Consider the following 27,266-nt stretch of genomic DNA (forward strand, 5'->3'; position numbering starts at 1 on the left):
ACTAAAGAAGATAGAGATCCCTGTCTTCAAAATGAAGCTACTCTCATTGGTTAGTGACAAAGTGACATCTACTAACTTGGTGAGGAAGACCAATGATGCTGGGATTATCCTCCCTGGAGGAAATAAGGATGGAGAGTGGACAGTCTGAGGGATTCCAAATTCCAAAACAGCACTGCTTCTGGGAATTTGTGGATCATTTAGGGAAAGGAAGTCCCTTCTTAAAGAGTCTGGTTGTCTTTCTTTGAAACCCAGGACTCTAGGAAGGCAGTGTGCTACAATGGATGGATTGAGTAGTGGTCGTAGAATCAGGAGAATCTGGGTTCAGATTCCACCTAGATTCAGATTCCAATGCTTAGGTGTATAAGAGCTTGGGAAAGTCACTTAAAGACTCTTAATCTCAGTTTCCTCAGCTGTAAAATGGAATAATAATAACACTACCTCACAGTGTTGTTGTGAGGATTAAATGTGACAATATTTGTAAAGCACCTCACAAACCTTAACATGCTACATGTTATTAGGTATGATGTCTTATTAGCTATAATATCAACTAATCTGCAGAGCTGTAACTTTTTTTCCCAACAAAACTAGATTATCCAAGAATATATTCAAGCAGGGAGCTGTCACCTCCATCAGGAAAGCTGCAGTCTTGCCTATGATCGAAAGATAGATCATGAGGTATGTCCCAAAAGACCCTCATACCCACAGGTATAGGGGAGGAACTCATTCTCTGCCTCACATAAGGCCTCCCTTTGGTTGAATAGAAACCTTGACCCCTCGCCACAGTCACCTAAAAAGAATAGGCCGGCAATCCAGAGACAGACTAAGAAAGAGTTTTGGAAACACAGGTCCCAGGCAGCTTCTGAATGTGAACATCCCGCTCTGGGGGACAGATGATTTCCCAGGTATTCAGAATTGCTCATCAGATCTCTGTGTACAAAAATGAGAAAATTGAAAGAACGTACACTTTCCACTGGAGAGCAGTGTTGAGGGGGCTGAGCAGTCTGACCTTTATAATAATGCAAGAGAATACCTGGGAGCTTCAAATTTCCCACAAGCTGTTTAGGAGCTTTTGCAAAGGATGGCAAATTGGGGAGTGGACTGCCTGGACGTGGCCCTGCTGGCTCACTTATAATATTTGCCAGCTCACTTTCTGCTGAGAAGCAGGAAGAGAAGCAGAGATATGGCTGGTGAGCTCATCAGCAGAGAATTGTGCGCTGATAAGGTGGAAAGAAGGCTGCTGCTTGGTGTTGTCTAGAGAAGCCTGTGTGCCCTCACAGAGCTGGGGGCTGGCTGCTGTAATAAGACAGAGTCTGACCCATGTCGGCCCTCAGGAGCCAGATGTAGGAAGGAAGAACTAAAGAGAATGGTCAGCCCCGAGGCTGGAGAACTGGGAGATGGAAGGTTCACTGGGACCACAACTGAGGCAGAAGCAATTTGCATGGGTGTGGATGGTCTTCCTGAGGGGATGAATAGAGAGGTTCCTAGGGACCAAGTCAGAGAGACCAGTCTGCCACAGAGCTAAAACTGGGACAGAACACCCTATCTTTAGGAAATCAGAGCTACAGATTTGGGGCTTGGTCTGAAATGGAGTTTTTGGCCGGGGCAATGGAAGCTTCTGCTGTACAAAAAGCCACTGTTCACATTTAATCCAGATCCTGTTCCCTGGTTAGGGGTTTGAGGGAGGGAATCGGGGTATACTGCTGAGATATACCAGGATGGCATATTAATGCTGGCTCTATCCCCAAAGAGGTAGACAATTCCCAAGGGTCACAGTTCTCTCTACGGTTTTGTTGCTATAAAGGGCATCATTCTCTTGCTTTCTCTGTTCTCTGCTTCCTTTCCCATTGGTAACCTAGACAAACTGTCTCATCGAAAGGGGTCCCAAATTCAGACTTTCAGGTACATTCCCTTTTGTCTCTAGTGGCCTGAGAGGAGGAAATCAGACTTTAGCATGCCCATGGCCTAAAATTGTTACAGCTACGAAAACAACTCTGGAGAATGACCCGTGTCATCTCTGGTCTCCATAGGTAAAGGAGACAGATGCTAGGTTCCCCTCCCTTGCTGCTGAGATTTGCAGAACCTTTTGGGAATGATCAAAAGGTACTCACCATTTTATGAAGTGAACTCTCTTGTTGCCTTGCAGAACCACAAACCCAAAGGGAGTAAAGGCCAGAAATGCAGCATTCCCTGATACATCCTGAAACAAAACCAGACCTTTAGTCATTGTGGTGACATGGGTTTGGTGAATGGCCATCATGTCCCCTCGGAGATGAGGCAGGGCAGCTATCTTCATCCAGGGAGAGAACCACTAAATAGAAGTACACATAGAATAATTTTACATATACATGCGTCTACCTTTTTGCATCCAATAATAGCCAACAGGGAAAGAGGAGGAAAAAAGAATAATAAAATTTGCACACCAACTTTGTTGAGTATTTAGAGGGAATAGCAAGGTTAATATGGTAGACTTGCAGTTTCATGTGCAATCATCTTTTTAATTGTACTTTGTTATGGAAATGCTTGGTTTGTTCCATGAATTGAAAATACAATAAATTAAAAAAAAGAAACGGAGGGGTTGACAGTGAAGGTCCTGATAGATCTAGACTCTCAGCAAAGCTCAGCAATAGACGTAAGAATAACTGGCTAACTGAGATGTGAATACAGAAGATGCTCAAGGAGGAGATGGTGAGAATAGTGCATTCACACCAGAGGGATACCAGGTAGGGGGTTGGGCAATCCTTTTTTGTAGTCCTGAGGCAATGGCATTCTTGAAGGTTAATGCTTATTGGTAAGTTCATGTGAAATGTCATGTTGAGGTTACTGGGAGTCTGGTGAAAGAGGTGGGGTATGGATCAGAAATTCATTTTAGTAACTTGGGGGAAGGATTTATGTGAGTTTGCATAGCATCATGGTTAGAGGGTTAGATGTGGAATAACTTCTGACATTTAATCCCTGTGTGACAATAGAAAAGTGAGGAATTTCCAAAAAAGAATTATTTGGGGTCCTAGCCAGAACCACTCATAACTCCTGTGAATGATCAGGTATAACATTCTACATGGAATTAAATAATAATAGCTAACACTCAGAGTGCTTTAGGATTTGCAGAGTTCTTTATATAAAATATCACATTTGAGTTGAGTTACTGTGATGTAAGTATACATATTTTACAGATAAAGAAACTGAGGCTAGAGCAGCCTCAATGATATTATCTGTAAAATGGAGATAATATTTATAGTAGCTTCCTCATAGGGATTATAGTGAAAGTCACATGAGATAATGTACATAAAGTGCTTCATAAACTTTAAAGCGTTATATGTAATTTGTTCAATGATTTATTTATTTATACATTTATTTAATAGCATTTATTAATTTCCTATTATGTGCAATATAGTGTTACATGGGCCAGTGGCCAGAAAACCACCAATATGGAGACAGGGATCACGGAACTAACAAGCAAGTCCACACATTTTTATTAATGCTCATTCAGAGGAGGGGCAGCTAGGTGGCGCAGTGGATAGAGCACCAGCCCTGAATTCAGGAGGACCCGAGTTCAAATCTGGTCTCAGACACTTAACACTTCCTACTTGTGTGAGCCTGGGCAAGTCACTTAACCCCAGCCTCAGAGGAAAAAAAAATGCTCATTCAGAGGGTAGCACCTCGGTGAATGAGACTTATACCATAATGAAAAGAACACTAAGCAGATATGAGAGTTCAAATCCTGTCTCAGATATTTACTAATGAAGGCACCTCACCTGTTTGCCTCAGTTTTTCTTTCTTCTTTCCTTCCTTCCTTTCTTCTGAGGCAATTGGGGTTAAGTGACTTGCCCAGGGTCACACAGCTAGGAAGTGTTAAGTGTCTGAGACCAGATTTGAACTCCGGTCCTCCTGACTTCAGGGCTGGTGCTCTATCCAATGTACTACTTAGCTGCTCCAGCCTAAGTTTCTATATCTATAAAATATGTATACATCACAGGGCATGAGAATCAACTCAAATGTGATATTATATATAAAGAACTTTGCAAATCCTAAAGCACTATATGAATGTTAGCTATTATTATTATTTAATTCCATATAGAATGTTACACCTGATCATTCACAGGAGTTATGAGGGGTTCTGACTAGAACCCCAAATAATTCTTCTTTGAGAACTCCTCATAGGTTCTTTCTCTCATAGAGTTTTACTTTGAAACTCTGCCAAGGAGAGAAGACCACAAGTGTGACTGTGTGGGCCTGCTGGATGAACCAAATGTGTTTTTTCAAGCATTAGAAAACAAGTTGTTATTATCATTAACCCTCTTATAATGCTTGCATACACACTCGAAGTTCACTATGACCCAGTCACCTGGTGACCAGCAAAATGCTATTCAGCCCATGGGTACAGCAAAGAGCTGAGTTTGTGATACTTTGTGATGGAATAAATCTAAAAGCTTCTTGTTGCCTAAAATAACCTGAATAAAGACTGAGGAAGCCATAGATCCGGATGTTTCTTACAATGACTGTCACTGTTTGATTGCTTTTATTAATAGCTGGTTTCTGTTGAAGAAGCATCTAGCTTAAACAGTTAACCCTGGAAGACTTGAGGAGAGAATGTGGCCTAATGGATAGTGCTGGACTTGAATGTCATAAAGATCATACTACAGCCACTTCTCAGATGAGGAAATCCCTTAATAGCTTTCTGCCTCAGATTACTTAGTCAAATGAAAACTCACTGATCTCTAAGATTCCTTCCAGCTCTAAATATTTGATCCCATGACATGAGATATAGATCAGGGCAGGGAAGCCTCTGGGGGAAATGTAGAAATTAGGGAGCAAAGGCTTGCTGGGGATAGTTTGGTCAATTCTTTGGGACAGGTGAGTGCTCAAAAAGTGCTTCCTGGAAGAAATCAGATTTATGTAAAGGTCTGATTTGGGGAAATGAGCTTTTAATGGGTGCCCAGTGGGTAAAGGCTGCATTTACTGTAGATGGGAATGCAGAAGAAGGAACTACAGTGAATGTGATGGGCAGAATTTGAACCCAGGCTCTCATTCTAGAACCAGATTCTACTGAATCACAGCTAGGATATAGGTGTATGTAGCTTTCTTTCCATCTATTGACTATCCTTGAGAGGTTAAGGGATCAATAGTTATCAGCAACTAGATGAGCCAGTTTGCAGCTCCCCCCCCCCCTTAATGTAAATGTCTTTGGGAAAAACTGCTATTTTTTCCCTGGGCTGAGAGATTTTAATTGTGTGTGTTTTTAGAACAGAGAAATGGGTTAAAGCAAACAGGTTACGTAACATGTCCAAGGTCACACATCATATCCACACGATATGGAATATATACATATACTAATATAATCTCTAAACTGTAGTTCCTCCCACATCTCAGGGACACTCAGCAAACAGAAGCACATTCATTGAGAAAAAGTTGTTAGAGATAATACAGGAGCTCATTTCCCTGATCAAAGAATCTGCATCTCAAGCAGTGGATTCAAACTCAGATTAGTTTGAAATTCATCTCTGGGAGACAAACCACACTCCTCTGATCAACCTTAAGCCATTTCACACACAGAGTGACACATCACTCAACTACATTCATGCCTTGAATCCAACAGAACTGAAGAGAAAGGAGTGAGATCTGGACTATAAATAGGCAGCTCGCAACAGGATGGAGCATAGTTTTATCTCTAGCATGAAGAGTTCAGCACTGAAAGTCTTCCAGTTTCACGCTTTATACCCAGGAGGTGACATTCCCCGGGGTTTTTTGGTGCTCTCTCAAGAACTAAATGCTCTTGTTCTAGCTGTTGCTGGCTTGACCTGGTGGGAGTGCCAAGGAGAGAGTGGGGACACACATTCAGTGGCCATCACCAGAAATGCCCAGATCTCTTTCCTGCAGAAATGAAACATGAGAAAAAGTCACATGTGCTGGCCCTGACAGATCCAGCAGGCCCCTCTTGGGTACCCAAGTGGCTCTCCTGTTCCGTGAGGGGTTGTAGCCCCTACTCTTCCTTAACTTCTCTGGCCCAGCCAAGGATAACATGGGCAGAAAATGTCAGTGTGATCAAGGCGGGCTACTGTTTCTTAATCAGCTTGAGAGAAGAGAGCTCAGCCAAAATGTTGTTCTGTTCTCATTTAATTATCAAAACGATTCCTCTTCTTCTGCCTTCCCCAGGGCTGCATGCCCCAGATTCCCTGGGCCCAGTAATTGCCTCTCTGTTAATAGAAATCATCTGTATTTATTACACAGAGTGCTAGGGCTTGTTCCAGCTCTCCCTGCAGCAAAATAAAAGTGAGTATGAGAAGGCACATTGTTAGAGTGACTCTATCGAGTGATGAGACCAAACAAAGGCGCTTGTTACAACTCATCTCTAATGCTCAATAGTCCAAAGGTAGGAAACCATAAATCTGGGAATGTGGTGTGAAGAGCACAGTGGAGGGAGCCATCTGAGACATGAGACAATCCTAATTTATGGGCACCTAGAATCCCTATTAGCTAAGCAAGGGGAATAGTGACAACAGCTGTGTTCAGAGGTTAGAAAGCTATGGGCTACATACCCTAGCCCATAGGTTAACACTCTCATGTAGGATATGTGCCAGTGTAGCCACACATCATTTTTGCCATGATGAGCATCTCTTAAGACAAGATGGTAAGGTGCCAGAGACATGACAGAATAGGGCAGGGAGCTCAGATTACCTTAATGGGAATTATACTTGCACTAGCACCAGTAACTTATAAGTCAGGTAGCCAAAAATGCATATTATTAATTAATGAATGAAAGAATTAAAATGTTTATAAAAGCATTTATTAATTTAAAAGTATTTATCAATTTGTCATGAATTAATGAATGAAAAAGTACCTATTGTGAGCCAAGTTTTGGATAGGTGCTGGTAGAAACTGAAGAAGGAAGTACAACCTTTCCCTTTTAACTGAGTTCAGTGGTTTGTCCCTGAATGGACAAATATCTGAGTAGGTTTATTCCTCATTTTCCAAAATTAACCAAATAAAAAAAGAATCTTCCTCATTCCTGCTTTTTTTCTGAAGTAGAAGGTGCTATGTGAAATCCTGAGGTGATCTGGGCCCCTTCCACAGACCAAAGTCATCCTTTAATACAGTGGTGTTAAACTCAATAGAAATGGAATAGAAATAACATATTGACACAGAAAACCACAATCTTCTCTATGTTTTACTGTATTTTTATTTATTTTGTTAAACATTTCCCCAATCTTAATCTGGTCTCAGTTGGACTCTTCTAGATGGATCATGAGTTTGACGCCTCTGCTCTAAGAGGGTTCTAAGAGTCTCTAAGAAAGACTAGTTAAACTGCGGAGGGCACTACTATGAAGAGAGAGATGGGGAAAACCTGGGTTCAAGCCCTGTCTCTGACACATTTAGTGATCTTGGGCAAGTAAATTAATCTCTATGTGCCCAGACAACTTTTTAAGACTATAGAACCCAAAACTGTTTTAATAGAGGAGCCTTCTGCATTAGATGTTCCCCCACAAGGATGGAATCATAGGTCCCTACCACTTATAATAACAGTTGGTATTTACCAAACCCACCTTGCCCTATTTCTTTCACCTCTCCCTAGAGTCAGGGCAGTCCCAGAATCCAGAGCCATCACCACAAACTAGGAGGACCCTGCTTCCTTGCCCTTTTACCCTCAACCTTTCCTCCAGCCTCAGGGTACTCAAGAACCCATTCTAAGCATTCAGGCACTAAGGGGGAAGAACTATCATGATCTGTCTTCTCACTTTCCCCAGCATGTATCAGAATCTACCTTGATAATCAGGCAGGAAGAATGAGAGCATTGGGGGTGCCCAGCCCTTTACCCCTGTCTATTCACCCTGGATATTTTTGACTGCTCCCAGGGTTTGAGTAAGATGGTGGGCCAACAACTCCATTACCTTATCACCTGGCTATTGTTGCCTCTAAGATCCTCCAGACCCTCCTTTTCTGCCTTACTTCTATGCCATAAAGGTTCCCAGCAATGTTACCTTAAACACTTAAGTAATTTAGGGACCTCTGGGCCTTGCCACCCACCTTTTGACAGTTCCCTTGGTACTTTCAGACCATTCTATCTGCCATATCGTCATTTGAGCTTGTTAAGAGTAGGGATCGTCTAGCTTTGTCCATTTCTACCTCTAACACCTATCACAGTATTTGGCACATAGCACTCAGTAAATTCTTTTTCATTTGTTAATTCATTATAAGTTAACAAATACTTTTAATTAATACTTTCACAAATACTTTTAAATATTTTAATTATTTTTTATCCATTTAATTATGTACATTTTCTCTCACTTTACTCATAATACTCTACACAAATTATTTTTAGATTAAATATGTTGGTGTGCATATCTTTTAGACCTGAGGAATCCATTAGAGTAAAGCTCTTCTGCTATTGCTAGATAAGGAAATATACCTGTAAGTCACACAAAATAGGATTAGAATTTTGGGGTCTAAATTCCACCTCAAGCATTAACCAGTTGTGTGATCCTGGGCAAGTCACCTAATCCCTCTGAATCTCAGTTTCCTCATCTATAAACTGACAAAGGTAGATTCAATGGCCTCTAAGGTCCCTTCCAGCTCTAAATCTATGCTTCCTCACAGACAAAGGTGTGCTCTTTGAGCATCTTTATGTGAGACTTTCTCTTTCCATTAGTAAAGACATATATCCCTTCTCTCTATTTGTGAAGACATACATTCCTTCAGCTTATTACCCAATTTATGGTTTTTAGCATTAGCTTCTCTTGCTCTATATAGACTATGTCCTAGAGCCAGTGAGAGAGTAAGAGAGGCAGAAGCTGAGTACCCAAGAGACACAGGTAGGAAGCTGATCAAGATACTGGGGAGAGAGCTCTGTCTCAAGAGTACAGGCATCTTTACAACTCTCAGTGAGTGACTCTGACTGCTCAAGTTCATCTCTGAAAGGGCAGACGTGAATAATCACAGAGGTTTCTTCTGGGCAGAGCCCTCTAAGGCTGGCTTCTCATTTCACCCTCAAAGACGCCTAATGGAATTAAATGTGACCCCATTGCAGTTCCACGCAGTGACTTACGCTGCTGCAAGTCAATAAAACCCATGCTGGGAAGGAAACGAGATTATGGGTCAGGAAAGAGTGGGCAGTCTGCTGAGCTGCTTCCGATTAGTACCTGTCGCACTCCCGCACACATTACTGCCTTTTTCACTTCCGCCAAATTACACATCGCTGCCAGAATAGAGTTGTCTCTAAATTTGTTATTTAGATTGACTGCTTCAAAGGTTCCCAAAATGAAGTATCATCCCCCAAATTATGCAAATGACTGGATCTGGAGGAATTTTCAAAATGAGATATCTTTTTCAGGGGCAGTTGGGGGAGGGGGAAACTTTTTAGTAAAAGAAACTCATTGGTCAGGCCTTGAAGGAATGATTGCCAGAAATGTGAATGGGAGGAGGATGCTGGTGCTGGTGGCGAGGAATGGTATTACATGAAATGGACAGAAAGGGCCCTTGTTATCCATTCTTGAAATGAGTAGCCTGTGAATAAGAATAGTCAAAGGCCAATGGGAAGCTTTACCTTGCACGGGTGAGGATCCACTCCATAGGTTTCCAAAGTCTGAGCTTTTCTCAAAAAATTTAACTCTGATGTGGCTGGTGTCTGACCACTAGAATAAAGATAAAACAAACAAAAATACTAGTTTATCATATTTTATTGTTTCCTGAGGCAGACTCACTATTAAAAGAAATGCTTAGAGGAAGTCATATGTTTTATTTCTTCTTCAAAAGAACTTTAGGGATTCTTCCCTATGAAAGGTAGGCCATTTCATAGTCAAAGGATATGAACAAACAATTCTCAGATGATGAAATTGAAACTATATCCACTCATATGAAAGAGTGTTCCAAATCACTACTGATCAGAGAAATGCAAATTAAGACAACTCTGAGATACCACTACACACCTGTCAGATTGGCTAAGATGCCAGGAACAAATAATGATGAATGTTGGAGAGGATGTGGGAAAACTGGGACACTGATACATTGTTGGTGGAGTTGTGAAAGAATCCAGCCATTCTGGAGAGCAATTTGGAACTATGCCCAAAAAGTTATCAAACTGTGCATACCCTTTGACCCAGCATTGCTGTTATTGGGATTATATCCCAAAGAAATACTAAAGAGCAGAAAGGGACCTGTATGTGCCAAAATGTTTGTGGCAGCTCTTTTTGTTGTAGCTACAAACTGGAAGTTGAATGGATGTCCATCAATTGGAGAATGGTTGGGTAAATTATGGTATATGAAGGTTAGGAATATTATTGCTCTGTAAGAAATGACCAGCAGGAGGAATACAGAGAGGCTTGGAGAGACTTACATGAACTGATGCTGAGTGAAATGAACAGAACCAGAAGATCGCTGTACACTTCATTGTTGTATGAAGATGTATTCTGATGGAAGTGGATATCTTCAACATAAAGAAGATCCAACTCACTTCCAGCTGATCAATGATGGACAGAAATAACTACACCCAGAGAAGGAACACTGGGAAGTGAATGTAAACTGTTAGCACTACTGTCTATTTACCCAGGTTACTTATACCTTCGGAATCTAATACTTAATGTGCAACAAGAAAATTGGATTTACACACATATATTGTATCTAGGTTATATTGTAACATATGTAAAATGTATGGGATTGCCTGTCATCTAGGGGAGGGAGTAATTTGGAAAAATGAATACAAGGGATAATATTATAAAAAAATTACTCATGCATATATACTGTGAAAAAAAATTCTAAATAATAATAAAAAAAAGAAAGGTAGGCCATTTCAGAAGTAAAACTTATCCCCTTGGTGTTATCCATGGCTCTCACCTTCCCAATAATGAGAAGCACAAATGTCTTTGGCTAGGAGATGGCCTAAACAAAAGACAATCAACAAAAAGGTACTTTTACAACAGATCTCCTTAAATGCTGTGTCTTCTTAGAGCCCCAAAAGGTTCTGATCCTGCCCAAACTATGCTTGTTCTGACTCGCTTGTGTGACTTCAAGAATACACTTTGACTTCTGTGGGTCTCAGTTTCCTCATCTTTAAAATATTAGGGCTGGAGTAAATGGCTTCTAAAATCCTCTTGAGTTCTACATCTATGAGATTATTTTTTAGGTGATATCTATTAAAAGGTAGCTAGAAACAACCAATTCAATATGCTTATAAACAATTCCATAAGGATGTTTTTTGTTTATTTATTTATTTGTTTTTTTTTTAAGCTGGAGTGTTTATGTCAAAAACCATGGTAATATTTCAAGACTTGTGGTAGAGCCACATCCAGAAACAGGACCATAGAGACTGAATGTGGATCACAACATAGTATTTTCACCTTTTTTTTGTGTGTTTACTTGCTTGTTTTTTCTCTCATCTTTTTCCCCCTTTTTGATTTGCTTTTTCTTATACAGCAAGATAAATGTGGAAATATGTTTAGAAGAATTGTTTAATCTACATTGGATTGCTTGTGTTTAGAGGAGGGAGGGAGAAAATATGTATTTTAAAAAATAAAAAGCTATTATCAATGACCAAATAAATAAATAGACAAACAAACAACTGAAAAATAAAACAAACAAAAAACCCAAACATGGTGATCTTGAGTATAGTCTAGACAAGAAGACATTCTTCTCTAGGAAGGTCAGAATTCCTAGAATGACATTCACGATAAAAATCAACTGTGGTGGGAACAAAAATATAATAATACAAATACATTTTGTCTTTGCATCTTCAGTTTTGAGCCAAGTATCTGGCAAATATTGTTGTTGAGTCATTTCAATTGTGTTTAATTTTTCATGGCCCCATTTGGAGTTTTCTTGACAAAAATATTGGAGTGTTTTCCATTTCCTTCTCTGCCTCCTTTTACAGAGAAGAAAAGTGAGGCAAATAAGGTTAAGTGACTTGCCCATGGTTATTATTATGCCATGGTATTAGCTGTGGCTAATACGTGTCCAAGGTCAGATTTTAACTCAGGTCTTCCTGACTCCAGGTCTGCTGTTCTACCCATTGAGCTACCTATCTAGCAGACAGTGGTGTGTAGCAAAGTTTATACGTATTTTTTAAAATTATTTTTTATTTTGATGTTCTTTAAAAAATTTTTGAGCTCCAAATTTTCTCCTTTTTTCTCCCCTATACTGAGAAGGCAAGCAATAAGATATACATGTGAAATTATCAGAAAAAGGCAAGAAAAATAAAGTGAAAAATTATTCTTCAATTTGCAATCAGAATACATCATTTTTTTTCTCTAGAGATGAATAACATTTAAAAAAAATCATGACTCCTCTGGAATTGTCTTGGATCATTGTAGCTAACTCTTTTATAATCATTCATCATTACACTATTGCTATTACTGTATAGTAATTTCCTGGTTCTTTTCACTTCATTTTACATCAATTCATATAGATCCTCCCATGTTTTTTTCTGAAAACCATTCCCATCATCTTTTCTTTTCTTTTCTTTTTTCTTTTTCTTTTTTTTTTGGGGGTGGTGGTGGTGTGTGAGGCAATTGGGATTAAATGACTTGCCCAGGGTCACACAGCTAGGAAGTGGTAAGTGTCTGGGATCATATTTGAACTCAAGTCCTTCTGATTTCAGGGCTGGTGCTCTCTCCAGTGTGCCACCTACCTGTCCCATTTCTTTTAACACAATAATACTCCATTCTAATCATGTGTCAAATCTTCTTCAGCCATTTTCCAATTGATGAGCATCCTCTCATTTTCTAATTTTTTGTGACCACAAAAAACTTTTCTTTATATATTTTTGTACTTATTGATCATTTTCTGCTTCCTTTTATCTCTTGGGGTGCAGACCTAGTAGTGGATATATTTGTGGGTTAAAGGACAGGTGCATAATAAATCTTGTTGATTGATAGCATAACAGAACATATCAGAAAACTGAATTTTTAATAAGAATAATATCTTTGTATCACAGGTATTTCTAATTGTTGATGGGCAGAATAGAAAGCAGTTAATTCTTAAGTTTCTTATTTACCTCAAAAAATAGGAAAATATGTCAGTGATCTGAAATGTGACCAGATTTTGTTAGGATTCTCTTTTGAGTAGGGAAGGGGTCATATTCTCTTCTTCAATCAAACAACAAACAAATCAAGAGCCTATTACAGGGGCAGCTAGGTGGTGCAGTGGATAGAGCACCAACCCTGAAGTCAGGAGGATATGAGTTCAAATCTGAACTCAGAATTAACACTTAAACCTTAAGTTAACTTTAAACCTTAACACTTCCTAGCTATGTGATCCATGGCAAGTCACAGAAACACAATTGCCTCAGCAAAAAAAAAAAAAAAAAAAAAAAAGAACCTATTATTTATAAAGCCGCTGGCACATAGTGGGCCTTTGGCAAATGCTTGGTGACTGAGTGATGTAAAGGTCTAACAAAGACAAGATGATTGGTATCAAATCATTTCTTCATTCTAGTCCATCTTCTTCCTGTCCCAGGCTATTTTCCAGTCACCTGTTAAATGAATCTTCCTAAAGTAATTATATCACTTTCCCATTCAATAAATTCAATGGCTCCCCATCACCTTCAGAATCAAAGACAAAATCTTTGTTTTGCATTCAGAGCCTCTCATAACTTACTTACTTCCTACCATTCCATTCTCATTTAACTCCACTCCATGTACCATGCCGTTCAGGGACACTGGCTGTCCCCTTATCTGGCACTCTTCTTTCTCATCTACCTTCTGGCTTCCTTTACATCTCAGTTAAAATCCTACCTTCTACAAAAAGTTTCCCCTTTAACACTACTGACTTCACTTTGCTGGTTATCTCCAATTTATCCTTTATATCTATATCTAGATATATAGATATTTATATAGATCTGCAGATATAAATAGATAGATATCTGATTGCTAGTTGTCTCCTTCATTAGATTGTGAGGTCTTTGAGAACAGGATCTCTTTCTTTTGCCTTTCTTTACATTTCTTAATGCTTATAGTAGGTTGACCAACTGGATAAAATGTGTGTTAAATAATAAGCACTTAAAGGACTTTAGAGGGAGGAGCTATCATGAGTTCCTTACTTGCTCACAATATTTAGTGGAGTGAAACTCACACAGTAGGTGTTCATTTGAAGTTGTTGAACTACTTGTATTTGCTGAGTTGTGTTACTTGGAAACATTAGACTGGACACCAGAGGGTGCTACTAGTATTATTTTTCTGGATGCTCCTTTTGTGGTAGATCTCACTGGGATAGAAAATCTGGCTGATTAGGACCAAGGCCTTTCTGACAAGCAACTGTTTGGCTGCTCCCCCTGACTCTGAAAGATGGTGATTTTACCAACCTTCCTCCCCACTCCCTAACACTGCTCTACTCAGTACCAGTACGAGGGGATTCCCCAACAATGAGCTTCATTTACTGCATCAGTATAGAACTGACCTCAGTTCACTATGATGTCTAAAAATATACATGACTGGTTAACTGTCCAGGGTCCTGAGTCCTACCAAGCACTGCTTGATTCTTTGTGTGATTTCTCTGCTTATTTTTAAAATATACTTTTGTTGAATTGAGTTTATTTTCTTCCTATATTCAAGTTGAAAGCTAAGAGCCTACTTTAAGTTCTGACCTATAACATAAGATCTTATTTCTCTCACAGCAGAATATATAGAGGCTGATGAGCAGTAATGAAAGGTGTCATTGGGGAAATATGGCTCTAGAGCCTGCTGCACACAGAGGGGTCTAAAAAGAGGGCCTTCTGAGGGGCCCTTCTGAGATAGTTGCTGTTAGGTTCAAAAACCACTGAGTGAAGGTTTTTATTTTGAGAGGTATCTAAGCTTAGGACAGTCATTAATACTCCCTTTCTCTTTTTTTTTTTCTTTCAGAAACAGTTAAAAAGAGAATCCATAGCCCTAGCTCTGGACTCTCAAGTCCAGACTTGAGACTGGGTAGACTGAGTATAGAGGAAGGAGGTAGTGTGATATAATGGAAAGAGAATCTGAAATTTCCATTCAAGCTTATTTTTTGTGTGACCTTGGACAAAATAATTTAACTTATGGGCTTCACTTTCCTCATCAATAAAATGAGGAGAACTAAGTGACCTTTAAGGTCACCAGCTCTAAAAAAGAATGGGTTGCTGGGAAGAGACAATCTTTGAAACAAGAGGGGCAGTTAAGTGGTGCAGTGGATAGAGAACCAGGCCTAAAGTCAGAAGGACCTGAGTTTTAAAAAAAAAAGAAACTGAAACAAGAGAGTATCCTCTAGACCCCAGCTTTTTTTTCCTTTTTTAAATAGTAGCTTTTTATTTTCAAAATACATGCAAAGATAATTTTCAACATTTATTCACTCTTGCAAAACATTGTATTCCAAATTTTTTTCTTTCTGCCTTCCATCAAGATAGCAAGTAATCCAATATATGTTAAACATGTGCAAATTTTCTCTACATGTTTCCACAATTATCATGCTGCACAAGAAATATCAGATCAAAGAGGAAAAAAAAAGAGAAAGAAAACAAAAAGAAAGCAAACAACAACAAAAAGGTGGAATGCTATGTTGTGATCCACATTTAGTCCCCACAGTCCTCTCTCTGGGTGCAGATGGATCTCTCCATCACAAGTCTTTTGGAACTGGCTTGAATCACTTTATTGTTGAAAAGAACCATGTTCATCACAGTTGATCATCATATAGTCTTATTGAAGTGTATAATGATCTCCTGGTCCTGCTCATTTCACTTAGCATCAGTCCATGTATGTCTCTCCAGGCTTCTCTGACATTATCCTGCTGGTCATTTCTTACAGAATAACATTCCATAACATTCATGTACCATAATTTATTCAGCCATTCTCCAATTGATGGAAATCCTCTCAGTTTCCAGTTTCTTGCCACTGAAAAAAGGGCTGCCACAAATATTTTTTGCACATAATGGGTCCGTTTTCCTCCTTTAAAATCTCTTTGGGATACAAGCCCAGTAGAAACACTGCTGGGTCAAAGAGTATGCAGTTTGATAGCCCTTTGGACATAATTCCAAATTGTTGTCCAGTATGTAAACCCCAGATTCTTAAACTGTAATCCCCCAATAGGGTCTTGTAATTGAATCTGGGGATTGTGAAATTATGATTTATTATCATATACCTATTTTATATATCTATACACCAAGAATCACATAGAATTTTCTTGGGCATAAAGGGGTCACTAGGGGAAAAGGCTTAAGAAGCCCTCCTCTAAGAGCCCCACCTGTCATTCAGCCCTAGCCTTGAACCTTCACAGGGAGTTATGCAAAAGCTAACTGTCACAAACTATTAATAAAGTGAAACAGTACAAGTTTGCCCATAACTGTTTTCATTTTTCCCCTTAAATGTTTTCTTTCTTTTAAACTTTTCTTTTCTCTTCTGTTCATCTAATACATCTCCCCCTTTCTTCCTTTCCTTTCCTTCTTCCTGTCTTTATTTCTGTGTCTCCACTTCTCTTAGCCAAGGAAATGTTACAGGTTAGTCTCTCTCTCCTCTCCTTTCCCTAAATTCCCACTTCGAAGAAATTCTAAACAACCTGAATAGAGATTCTTGCTTAGACCCCCAATAAAAACAAATACTAAATTTTGTGCTGGGGAGTTGTTATTGTTGTTGTTTGAACTTTGTTCTTGAAGAGGATCTTGACATCAGGGAGGTGATGCCATGACAAGCAAGTGAATTAGATTTAGGGGAGGGAGGGCTGTGCAAAGGCACCACCCTCACTTTCTCCTCCTAGATGTGGCCAGATATAGATCAGAATGACTAGAAATGGTCCACTAAGCTTGTGATATATTAAAGACTATCGGTATTAGCATCAGAGTACCTGAGTTCATTCCACCTCTGTTATTTTGCTACCTGAGTGAGCTTGGGCAATTTAATTGGTGTCTATAAATCTCAGCTTACACATCTGCAAAATAAGGGTGTGGGACCTATGAGGTTCCTTTCTGCATTAAGCTTATGATCCCATGAAAAGTTTCAAGTCATGTCACAAAGAAAAGACAGTTGTTAACCAGTACTTTCTATGTCTGGGGAGCCTGCAGGAAAACAACTCGGCAGGGCAATAAAATGATCTCTGGTCAGCTCAGTCACAGTGTCTTGGGGCATGAATCCATAGGCTACATACCTGAGTTCAGTCTTGTGGATCTCGGCAATTTTCTTTTCCAGCTTCTCTGAATGTTTAGGGAAAAACTGGAATTTGGAGCTGTAGCCCTCTGGATGCTTCCCAGGGTCATAATCCCCAATCTCAGCTTCAAAAACCAAACAGAATGGAGGCATAAGGGAGAAGGAGAAGGGAGAGACAAGAAAATCATTAGTTTGAAATGGAAGAGAAAGTAACAAAGGAATTAAACATCAAGCAACCAGGACAAAACAGTGATAATGAAAGGACAAATGAGATTAATAAATAACTTCAGTTCCCAAACACAGTTCAGGTTCTGAGAGGGAAAGGAAGAAGGGAGAACCAAAGGTGTTGGCCTGTCGCCTTTCATTAGCAGTGCAGAATTTTCACTCTAAAGCCTGTTAAGTGAACTGCCAGCAAAGACAAGACTCTATTTTGAGATCCAAAGCAACATAGTAAGTTAATAAATGAGCTGAAACTCAACCCCGGAACCTAAATGTTGGTTTAAGTCAAATAAAATCAAATGAACCCTTGTTGAGTACCTACTGTGTGGGAAGTAGAGTTTAAAGGAATGTCTGAATGCTCACCGAGAAAGTAAGAACAGTGAATTAGAAAGGGGCTTTAAGGGGCTTGAAATCATGCCATATGAAGCTAAGTGAAATAAATAAGTAATATTTTTATTGAAGATGTTAAGTCATGGAGGGGGAAAAATATTCAAGTATACAAAAAGCTATCATTAAAATTGTTCTTCTTAACCACTAAGGGCAGGAATAGGAGCAACATGAGGAACTTACAAAGAGGCAAATTTATTTGATATTGAGAAAAACAATTAAGAGTTATGCAAAAGTAGAACAGGCTTCTTTAGTAAGGTTTCCCCTTATTTGAAGACTTTGAGTAAATGATGATTTGTTAGGTATGTAAATGTACATTTACTTTTTTTTTTTTTTTTTTTTTAAATATCAGTTAGATTAGCTACTCCTCCAAGGTCCTGTCTAGCCTTGAAATTCGATGATTTTGAAGGCCATTTACTTCTAGGTCCCTGTCATCTGGGAAGAAAAAGCTCAGAATTACACCAGAAAGTAGTAGAAAATAAAGCAAATTTGTCCTTTTTTTTCCCCCAGCCAAATAGAACCCAAATTTCTGGGTTTGATTCTTGTATTTTCACTGCATATTCATTTTTGATGAAATTATGGCTATTAGCAAAGGAAATCCCTCTTTAGGATAATTTTTTCCCCCCCGAGGCTGGGGTTAAGTGACTTGCCCAGGGTCACACAGCTAGGACGTGTTAAGTGTCTAAGATCAAATTTGAACTCCGGTCCTCCTGAATTCAAGGCTGGTGCTCTATCCACTGCGTCACCTAGCTGCCCCTAGGATAATTCTTTTAGGGCTGAAACTTCAATGCAATCATGAATTATTAGATTCATTGTTTATGCTTAATTTTCAAATGCTAAATGGAGAAAGCATCAATATTGAATATGAGTGACTTTCTTTACCAGAGGAATATTTAAAAATGAATATAAAAATACTATATCATATGTAATATAAATAAAACATTTAAAAATAACATCTAGGTTAGAGTAGGCTCTCTTTCTCAAAATTTAAGATAGAGCTTTGGGTACACAGGGAATATGAGCAAGCAGCCTGTCTGATGATATCATGGTCTGAGAAATTTCCCTAGGGGATTCTTAACAGAGGCCCAATTAGCCCTCAGTATTTCCTAGGAAATCAAGATTATTGGACAGGATTGCTCTTTCTGTCTGTGATCTATATCTTTTTAGTTGCATGCCAGAGAGGCAGTCTCTTGTGAGTCGAGTCGTCCAGAATCATTGCAGGAAGCAGTTTCTGAGAGTCTAAAATTTTCAAATCATCCATTAATTTAAAAAACAGTTTTTCTAATGAAAACTTTAATGATAAGACTTCAGTGATTGGTATAAGGGAAATTTTGGAAGATTTGTTCAGGTCTAACATCTGAGAGAAATCTGAGAGAGAAAAGTTCTATTTTTCTGAGTGTTCATCCTGGAAACTCTGAGTCAAATAGAAGAAATGAAAAATGAAACAAAAAGTTTGGATCCAACATTCTCCAGAAAAGTTAATTTCAGAAATCTCTGTATGCATCCCTAAGTATTGGTTTTCAGGTTGTGAAAGATGCTTTTCACCAAATAATATTTTCATCTTTGAAGGGAATAGGTCCCTCTAAGTGGATACTGGATTCTGTGCTATCCTAAATTTCACAGGAAGGGACTAGAGAGCAGGGAAGAGTAGTTCGGATCAATTAATTCTCTGGTGGTTTAATAACTTCATTGTTTCAGGTAGGTACTGGCAAACAGAAAGGGTGCTGGATCTGGAGGGAGAAGATCTGGGTTTGAATCCCAATTCTGTCACTTACTAGCTGTATGACCATAAGCAAGTCATAACCTCTCAGAACTTAGATGGCTTCCTAGGTTATTTTATAATATTATGATCTAAAGGCAGAAGGCCAAGTTCCTAAAAGAGAAGCGGAAAAAAAACCTAATGAGATTGATGGGAGTAGGACTTGTGGTCAAGTTTGCTTTCTGAGATGGCCTCCATAATGGATCCTGTTTTGGGCTAAACTCCATCTGTATTCATGAAGCAGTAATCTATTGTAACTGAAATAATATAATCAGTACTTAGCATGAAAAGCAAATTTATCCTGTCAAAAAGCATTACCTTGAAGTATATAGGCTGCCAGCAAAGCAGCATCCGATGTCTTACAGAGGAGGCGGCCATGGTAGAGATCTCTTTTGATCTGTAGAAAGACTAAATACCTGGAGAGGAAATGAAAAATGAGCTATAAAGGATTTCTTTGATTGTTTTAAAGACATAAAATGTATAATTCAAGACAACCAAAATCTCTGTCAGAATACTTTCTCTTCACTTAAGTGAAAACTTAAAACATCTCACCCCCCTCACACACACAAAACCCCAAGCACATCTGCCGTCTCATGGAGTCTGTTTCATGTACTTGGCCCTGATCTGACTTATGGATTAATGTAAGACAACCTGTCAGTCCCTCTCTGTAGCAGAGTACTCAAAAAAGATATTGCTTTTCCAATGTATAGCAACTAATTCCCCGTTTGGTCTGGACCACAGGGATCTCAGCCAATCTGGCGCTGAGAAAGGAAAACGGCCCTTGGAGAGGGATACTTTCAGGTTTCTCTTTCCTTTCAAGCTGTAAATTATGTTGCTTATGAAGACTTAGGAAGGTGAGAGTCAGGGATAAGCCACCTCTAAAAGGATTTCAGACCTGATTGACTATAAGTCCTCTAAAAACTACATATAAGCTTCAGGACATTTACCCATGGAAGAGGAACACACCTTTGTCCACATGGAAACACTCAAAAGGGTTTGCATAGAGCTTGACAGGAGGAGAACCAAAGGAAACTTGACAGTTAACCAGAAACACATAGGTAACATCAGTTCAACTACAGAGACGAGACATTATACCTCAGGGGGAAGCTACCATGTCAGGTATAATGGATCTCCAGACTTAGGAACTGTCACTGGATACTGTAAGTTCCAAGAAACAGTGGTTCATTGGGAAGGAGGTTGGAAATCTTTGACAAATCTAAGTCCTGACATTTTTATATCTATATGACAGAGGTAGCTGGTGGCTTGATAGGTAGAGCACTGAGTGTGGAGTCAGAAAGACCTGAGTTCAAATCCAGCCTCAAATATTTCCTACCTGTATGACTTTGGGCAAGTCATTTAACCTCTGATTAGCTGACAACATGATCTACTAGAGAAAGAAATGGCAAGCTTCTTCTTCCCCTCCTAGGTAATTAGGGTTAAGTGACTTTCCCAGGGTCACACAGCCAGAAAGTGTTAAATGTCTGAGGCTGCATTTGAACTCAGGTCCTCCTTTATTCAAGGCTGGTGCTCTATTCACTGCACCATCTAGCTTCACTCCAATATCTTTTAGTAGAAATAGGTGTTATGTGTTGTTAAATGTTTTTTTCTGCATCTATTGAGATAATCATATGATTTCTGTTAGTTGGTTATTGATATGGTCAATTATGATGATAGTTTTCCTGATATTAAACCAGCCCTGTATTCTTGGTATAAATCCTACTTGGTCATAGTATATTATCCTGGTGATAAGTTGCTGTAATCTCTTTGCTAATATTTTATTTAAGATTTTTACATCAATGTTCATTAGGGAAATCGATCTATACTTTTCCTCTGTTTTGGCCCTTCCCAGTTTAGATATCCGCACAGTATCTGTGTCATAAAAGGAATTTTGTAGAACTCCTTCTTTCCCCATTTCTCCAAAAAGTTTTTATAGTATTGGAATTAACTGTTTTTAAAAATTCACTTGTAAAGGAACACTGGGAAATGAGTGTAAACTGTTATTTTTACCTTCTGAATTCAATTCTTCCTGTGCAACAAAAAATTCGGTTCTACACACATATATTGTATCTAGAATATACTGTAATATATTTAACATATATAAGACTGCTTGCCATCTGGGGGAGGGGGTTGGGGGAGGAAGGGAAAAAATCTGAATAGAAGTAAGTGCAAGGGATAATGTTGTAAAAAATTACCCATGCATATGTACTGTCAAAAAATGTTATAATTATAAAATAAAATTAAAATTAAAAAAAAATTCACTTGTAAATCTATCTGGCCCTAGAGATTTCTTTCTCTGGGGTCATTCCAATATCTTTGCCATGAAAACCCCAAATGGGGTCACAATGATTGGACATGACTGAAAGAACTGAACAGTAACAACAACATGACATCAGGCAGGTTATTTAACCTTCCTAGGCTTCAGTCCCCTCACCTGTAAAATGAAGGAATTAGAAATGAAGGGATTAGATTAGAGGACTTCTAAAGTCTCTTTCAATTTTAGATCTAAGATCCTATTTAAAATTTCACAGGCTCATGGGGAAGAAACCTAAACCACCGACATAGAAAGATAGCCATTTAAAATGGGCTCATCAAAATCTTTACTGACTGCAACTGCAGGTTTATGTGCCCCTTGCTCTCCTAATGAGCACAAAGCCACCCTTCTGGATCCTAGATCTTAGATTTAAGTGTCAGGACACAAGAAAAGTCAGTAGGTCCCTGGGAGAGGAACAGGACCTGATAAACATTCTTTGGATTTCATCAGCTTGAATTAAGAAAAAAAATTGGGGCTGCCATTTTGCACAATTCTACTGATGACATCTTAAGGAACAAAGAATTCAATCTTCAACTTCATATTTATTTTTTGAGGTCAGCGTTTGAGGCTGGATTTGAGCTTAGGTCGTACTGCTTGCAATTCCTAGTAAGAACAGTTCATTGGTCCCCTAATATTCCCTGTAACTTATAACTAGAAGAGATACTGGCATGCTATCTCCTCCAACCCCCTCTAACCCCAAAAGCTAGTCCAGTTGACCCTACAGAAAGACTGGACAGGAGAAAAGGAAATAAATCTGGAGCTATGATTCCTAAGTACTGGCTCAGGACTGCCAACATTAGTTTGCACTGTACAAACTAGTAATAGTGAGTCAGCTCTGAAGCTCACTCACAAAAACAAGAATGCTGGAGCTGGAAAAGATCTCAGAGATTATCAAAGACCAGCTTCATTTTACAAATGAGCAAATGGAAACCTACCGATTTTAAGGAACTTGTCCAAGATCACATATCTAGTTAGTGACAGAAGTGGGATGGCTGAAAACCATATATCTTGCCCACAGAGATTTAAGTGACTTTCTTAAGGTCACAAAGCTAGCTATTGGCAGAATCAAGCCCATGGCCTAGGACTTTAGACTCCTAGCCCTTTATCTAATGTGCTCATTCACATAGGAAAAAAAAAAGTCTCATACTAGGGAGAGAAACTAAATTAGTCAGATATTATCAAGGAAAAGCCCTTAAATGGTCCAAGTTATAATTTGGTATTAAGAATTTATGTTTTTTTATAGGACTATATATTTTGTAGTATGCCTTCTCTATAATAAGACTATGAAGTAAATAGTCATAAGTATTATCTCCTTGTTTTTCACCTGGCATTGGGACTTCTCTGATTTTCCCATCATTTCTTTGGGTGCCTTCCCTTCTCCCTTGCTTTTTAGCTTCCTTTTATGTACATTTTCCCCTTTTAGATTGTAAGCTCCTTGAGGACAGGAACTGTTTTGTGATTTTTTATTTACATACTCAACATTTAGCACATTACCTGGCATATAGTAAGTACTTAACAAATGTTTATTGATAGACTGATTAATTTTACAGATTTTCAAACAAAACTTCAAAAAGGTGATCTTCATAAAGAAACAAGAAGGTCACAGAGTCCAGACAAGCAACATTTCTTATGAAATGGATTCTGATTTTGTCTGTTTTTTTTTTTGGCTTCAGAAAGCTTTTGTATCCTTTTCAGTTTTTGTTTTAAAGCTAATTTAGCTCCAAACTTATGGGAATATGAATCAAGCCCTACACAGTATTAGCTCAGACTGAGTATGGGATGAGCAAGCCAGGGAAGGAAAAATTGTATTTTTGAATACAAGATAATTTTCCAAAGTAGTTAGATGCCAATGCAGAGCTTTGGCCTACCAGTTTTTTCTTTACTTAATTCAAACATTAAATACCTATTATGTGCAATAAACTGTGTTAAGTGATAGAAATATTTTTTGTTTGTATCTGATTTTACTGGTGTAAGGAAGTTCCAAGGAAACTCCCTTTAACAAAGGAGATCTAAAACTGTTCTTCAGGTTACTTAGGGTACTAAAAGTTAGTGGACCTTTTACCTCTTTTCCCTTTAATAGAGCCTTTGATTTTTGTCTTCTTAACTTTGTTTCTGAATACTCATTCAGAATCTGAGGAGAGTGGAACATCCTTGATATGTGCCCCACCTCCCTTGTTCTATACCTCTTTCAAATACCTTTTTGCTGCTTTTTTTTTTTTTTTAAAACATTTTCAGCTGTGTCTAGCTCTTTTTGACTCCCTTTGGGTTTTTCTTAGCAAAGGTACCAGAATGATTTGTCATTTCCCTCTTCAGCTCCTTTTATAGATGAGTAAACTGATGCAAACAGGGTCTTGTTCAGGGTCACATAGCTAGTAAGGGTCTAAGGCCAAACTTGAACTCGATATCAGGCTTGTGGGCTTGATTCCAGGACTGGCACTCTAAACACTGTGCCTCAACTACCTGCCCCTTTTCTTTACTTATAGTCACTGAGAGAGTTAAATTTGGCGCCTTTTTCTCTATTATCTATTTTCTATGGTTCAGATAGGGAAATTCTATTTATTACTTTAAAAATGGAAAAAAAGAGAGATTAATCAGGACTCGGCAACTAAATTTATCACCTGGGAAGAGTCCAAGTGCTAAAATAAAAAGCAGTTCTTTATTCCCCCCCCCCCACTTTATCCCATCTCAATTAAGTTTTACAAGTCTATTAGGTAATGATGGAGGCAGAGAATGGGCATTCAACCTTAATGTCCCCAGAGATCACATTGACAGCTATATTGGTTCAACAGCCAAGCTGTGGGGTAGCGGAGACGTTGAGTAAAGCTGGTACCCACTTTTCTTTCAGTGACTTTCATCAGGGACTTGAAAGGAGAAGAAATAACTTGTTAGCCCTAAGGTTTGGGTCAATAGAGAAGAGAAGGATAGGCACCAAGAATTAAAACCAGATCCATCTTTCACTAGACTCTCTCTTCTTTAATTTCTAATGGACCTGGTTGCCAAAGGGATATTCTTACAGAACAGCTCTGACTGTGTCATTCCCTTTAGGATCAAATACAAATTACTCTGGTTTGTACCTAGATCCCATAATTATCTGACTTCTGACTACTTTTCCAAACTTATTATACATTACCATCCTACACACACACACACACACACACACACACACACACACACACACTCTCTCTCTCTCTCTCTCTCTCTCTCTCTCTCTCTCTCTCTCGTCTCGACCAGACAAGTGGGACACCTGTTCATACAGTATTTATTCTAAACTTTCCACTTTGTGCCTTTTTACAGGCTGGCCCATGTCTGGAATGTGTTCCCTTTCTCACCCCTGCCTCAATAAATACTTAGATTTCTTAAAATAACAGTTCAAGTGGCATCTGCTGCATTACAGTAATGATACATAGCATTTATGTGTTTACAGGCTGCTATATACTACTTTACTATCTTTGCCAAGAAAATCCCAGATGGGGTCAGGAAAAGTCAGACACAACTGAAAAACTATTAAAGAACAACACACATATATCAGTCAGTCAAATAACATTCGTTAAGCACCCACTATGTGTCAGACACTAAGTACACAAAAAAGGTCCAAACCTAACACGAGACAAACCTCAAACATCCCGTGCCTGCCCTGAAGGAGCTCACAGTCGCATCAGAGAGACGGCATGCAAACAACTATGAACAAACCAGATACATTTAGATGAGACTTGAGGGAACCCAACTAAGTCGGGAGGTAAAGCACAGAGTTCCAGGTTTGAGGAACATCCAGGGAAAATTTTTAGAGGGGAAGATGGAGTTTAAGAAACAGCAAAGAGGCTAATTAGTATCACCAGATCACAGAATAGACAGAGAGGATGTAAGGTGTAAGAAAACAGAAAAGTGGAAAGGGATCAAGTTATGAATGTCCTCTCATTTGATCCTTACAGCAACTGTGTTAATTAAGTACTATTATTAACCCTATTTTACAGAAAAGAAAATAGAGGCTGGGAGGATCAATAACCTCATAGCTAATAAGTGTCTGAAGCAATATCTGAAATCAAATTTTCCTGAGTCTTTGGTTCTCTTCACTATACCGTCAATCTGTCTACTATATCAGTTAGTTTCTGCCACAAAAAGGCTTTCTCAATTCCCTAGCTGATATTTCCCTTCCTAAAAAAAATCCCTAACTTGAATTTTATTATGTGTATGTACATGTCTATACATACAAATATATGTGTATAGATGTATGCATATATGTATTTGTAAATGTACATGTATTTATATATCATCCTTCTGTGTTCTCAATCTTAATATAACTTATATATATATTGTTTCTTCTATAGAATATAAGCTCCTTGAGAGAAGGGATTTTTTGCCTTTGTATCCCAAGAACTTACTACCTGCCTGGTACATAGTAGGCACTAAATGGGGATGACTGATTAACTGTTTTGGTCATTTACCTGTTGAAGGGTTTCTTCCTAACTTCTTTAAGATGTTATAGAGCATAAAATAGGAAAAGAACCCACATGTGCAAAAATGTTTGTGGCAGGCCTTTTTGTAGTGGCAAGGAATTGGAAAATGAGTGGATGCCCATCATTTGGGGAATGGCTGAATAAGATATGGTATATGAATATTATGAAATATTATTTTTCTACAAGAAATCAGCAGATGATTTCAAAAAGATCTGAGGTGACTTACATGAACTGATGCTAAGTGAAGTGAGTAGAATCAAGAGGACATTGTATACAGCAACAAGATGATTATATGATGATCAATTGTGATGGATGTGGCTCTTTTCAACAATGAGGTGATTCAAGGCAATTCCAATAGACTTGTGAATAGAAAGACCCACCTGCATCCAGAAAGAGGATTATGGGGACTAAATATGGATCACAACATAGTATTTTCACTCTTTTGATGGTTGTTAGATCACTTTTTTTTTTTTCCCTTTCTCTTTTTTCCCTTTTGATCTGATTTTTCTTGTGCAGCATGACAAAAGAGGAAATAAGAATTGCACATGTTTAATCTACATTTCATTACTTACTGTCTAGGGTAGAGAGGAGGAGGGAAGGGAGGGAGAAAAATATGGAACACAAGATTTTGCAAAGGCGAATGTTAGAAACTATCTTTGCATGTATTTTGAAAAATAAAAAGTTATTATGAAAAAAAGATTCTATGTAGCAAATTCTTGGAAAAGAAATGCCTTACGGAAAGCTAGGTGGTATAGTGCATTATGATCCTGTAATCAGGAGGACCAAAGTTAAAAATCCAGCCTCAGGCATTTGACACTTACTAGCTACATAATCTTGGGCAAGTCAACCTGATTGCCACCACCACTCCATACCCCCCAAATGCCTTTTTTTTTTTAATGGATAAATATCACATAAGGGAGAAAAGATAAAAGGCATCTTGAGGCTAATCCTTATTAATGTGATTGGTAGTTTCTGCTTACTAGTTAAGATTTTTTTCTCCATTAATCAATCAGTCAATATTTATTGAGTCCTTTATTAAAAGTCCAGCCCAAGATCAATTATTTTCTATGAAG

General features: G+C 38.5%; 1 protein-coding gene across 12 annotated transcripts in view; it reads right to left on the minus strand.

Moving 5' to 3' along the window:
* FRMD5 (FERM domain containing 5) overlaps positions 1–27,266 on the minus strand; it is a 392,157-nt gene that overhangs the window by 26,135 nt on the left and 338,756 nt on the right. For all 12 annotated transcript variants that reach the window (XM_074289482.1, XM_074289480.1, XM_074289485.1 and 9 more), the window contains 4 exons: positions 19,747–19,844; positions 17,065–17,188; positions 9,536–9,623; positions 2,109–2,197 (listed from right to left, as the gene is read on the minus strand). In XM_074289482.1, coding sequence (XP_074145583.1) covers positions 2,109–2,197; positions 9,536–9,623; positions 17,065–17,188; positions 19,747–19,844 — 399 coding nt within the window. The remainder of the gene's footprint in view (positions 1–2,108; positions 2,198–9,535; positions 9,624–17,064; positions 17,189–19,746; positions 19,845–27,266) is intronic.

This window comes from Sminthopsis crassicaudata, chromosome 2, assembly GCF_048593235.1.
Source record: "Sminthopsis crassicaudata isolate SCR6 chromosome 2, ASM4859323v1, whole genome shotgun sequence".
NCBI lineage: Eukaryota > Metazoa > Chordata > Mammalia > Dasyuromorphia > Dasyuridae > Sminthopsis > Sminthopsis crassicaudata.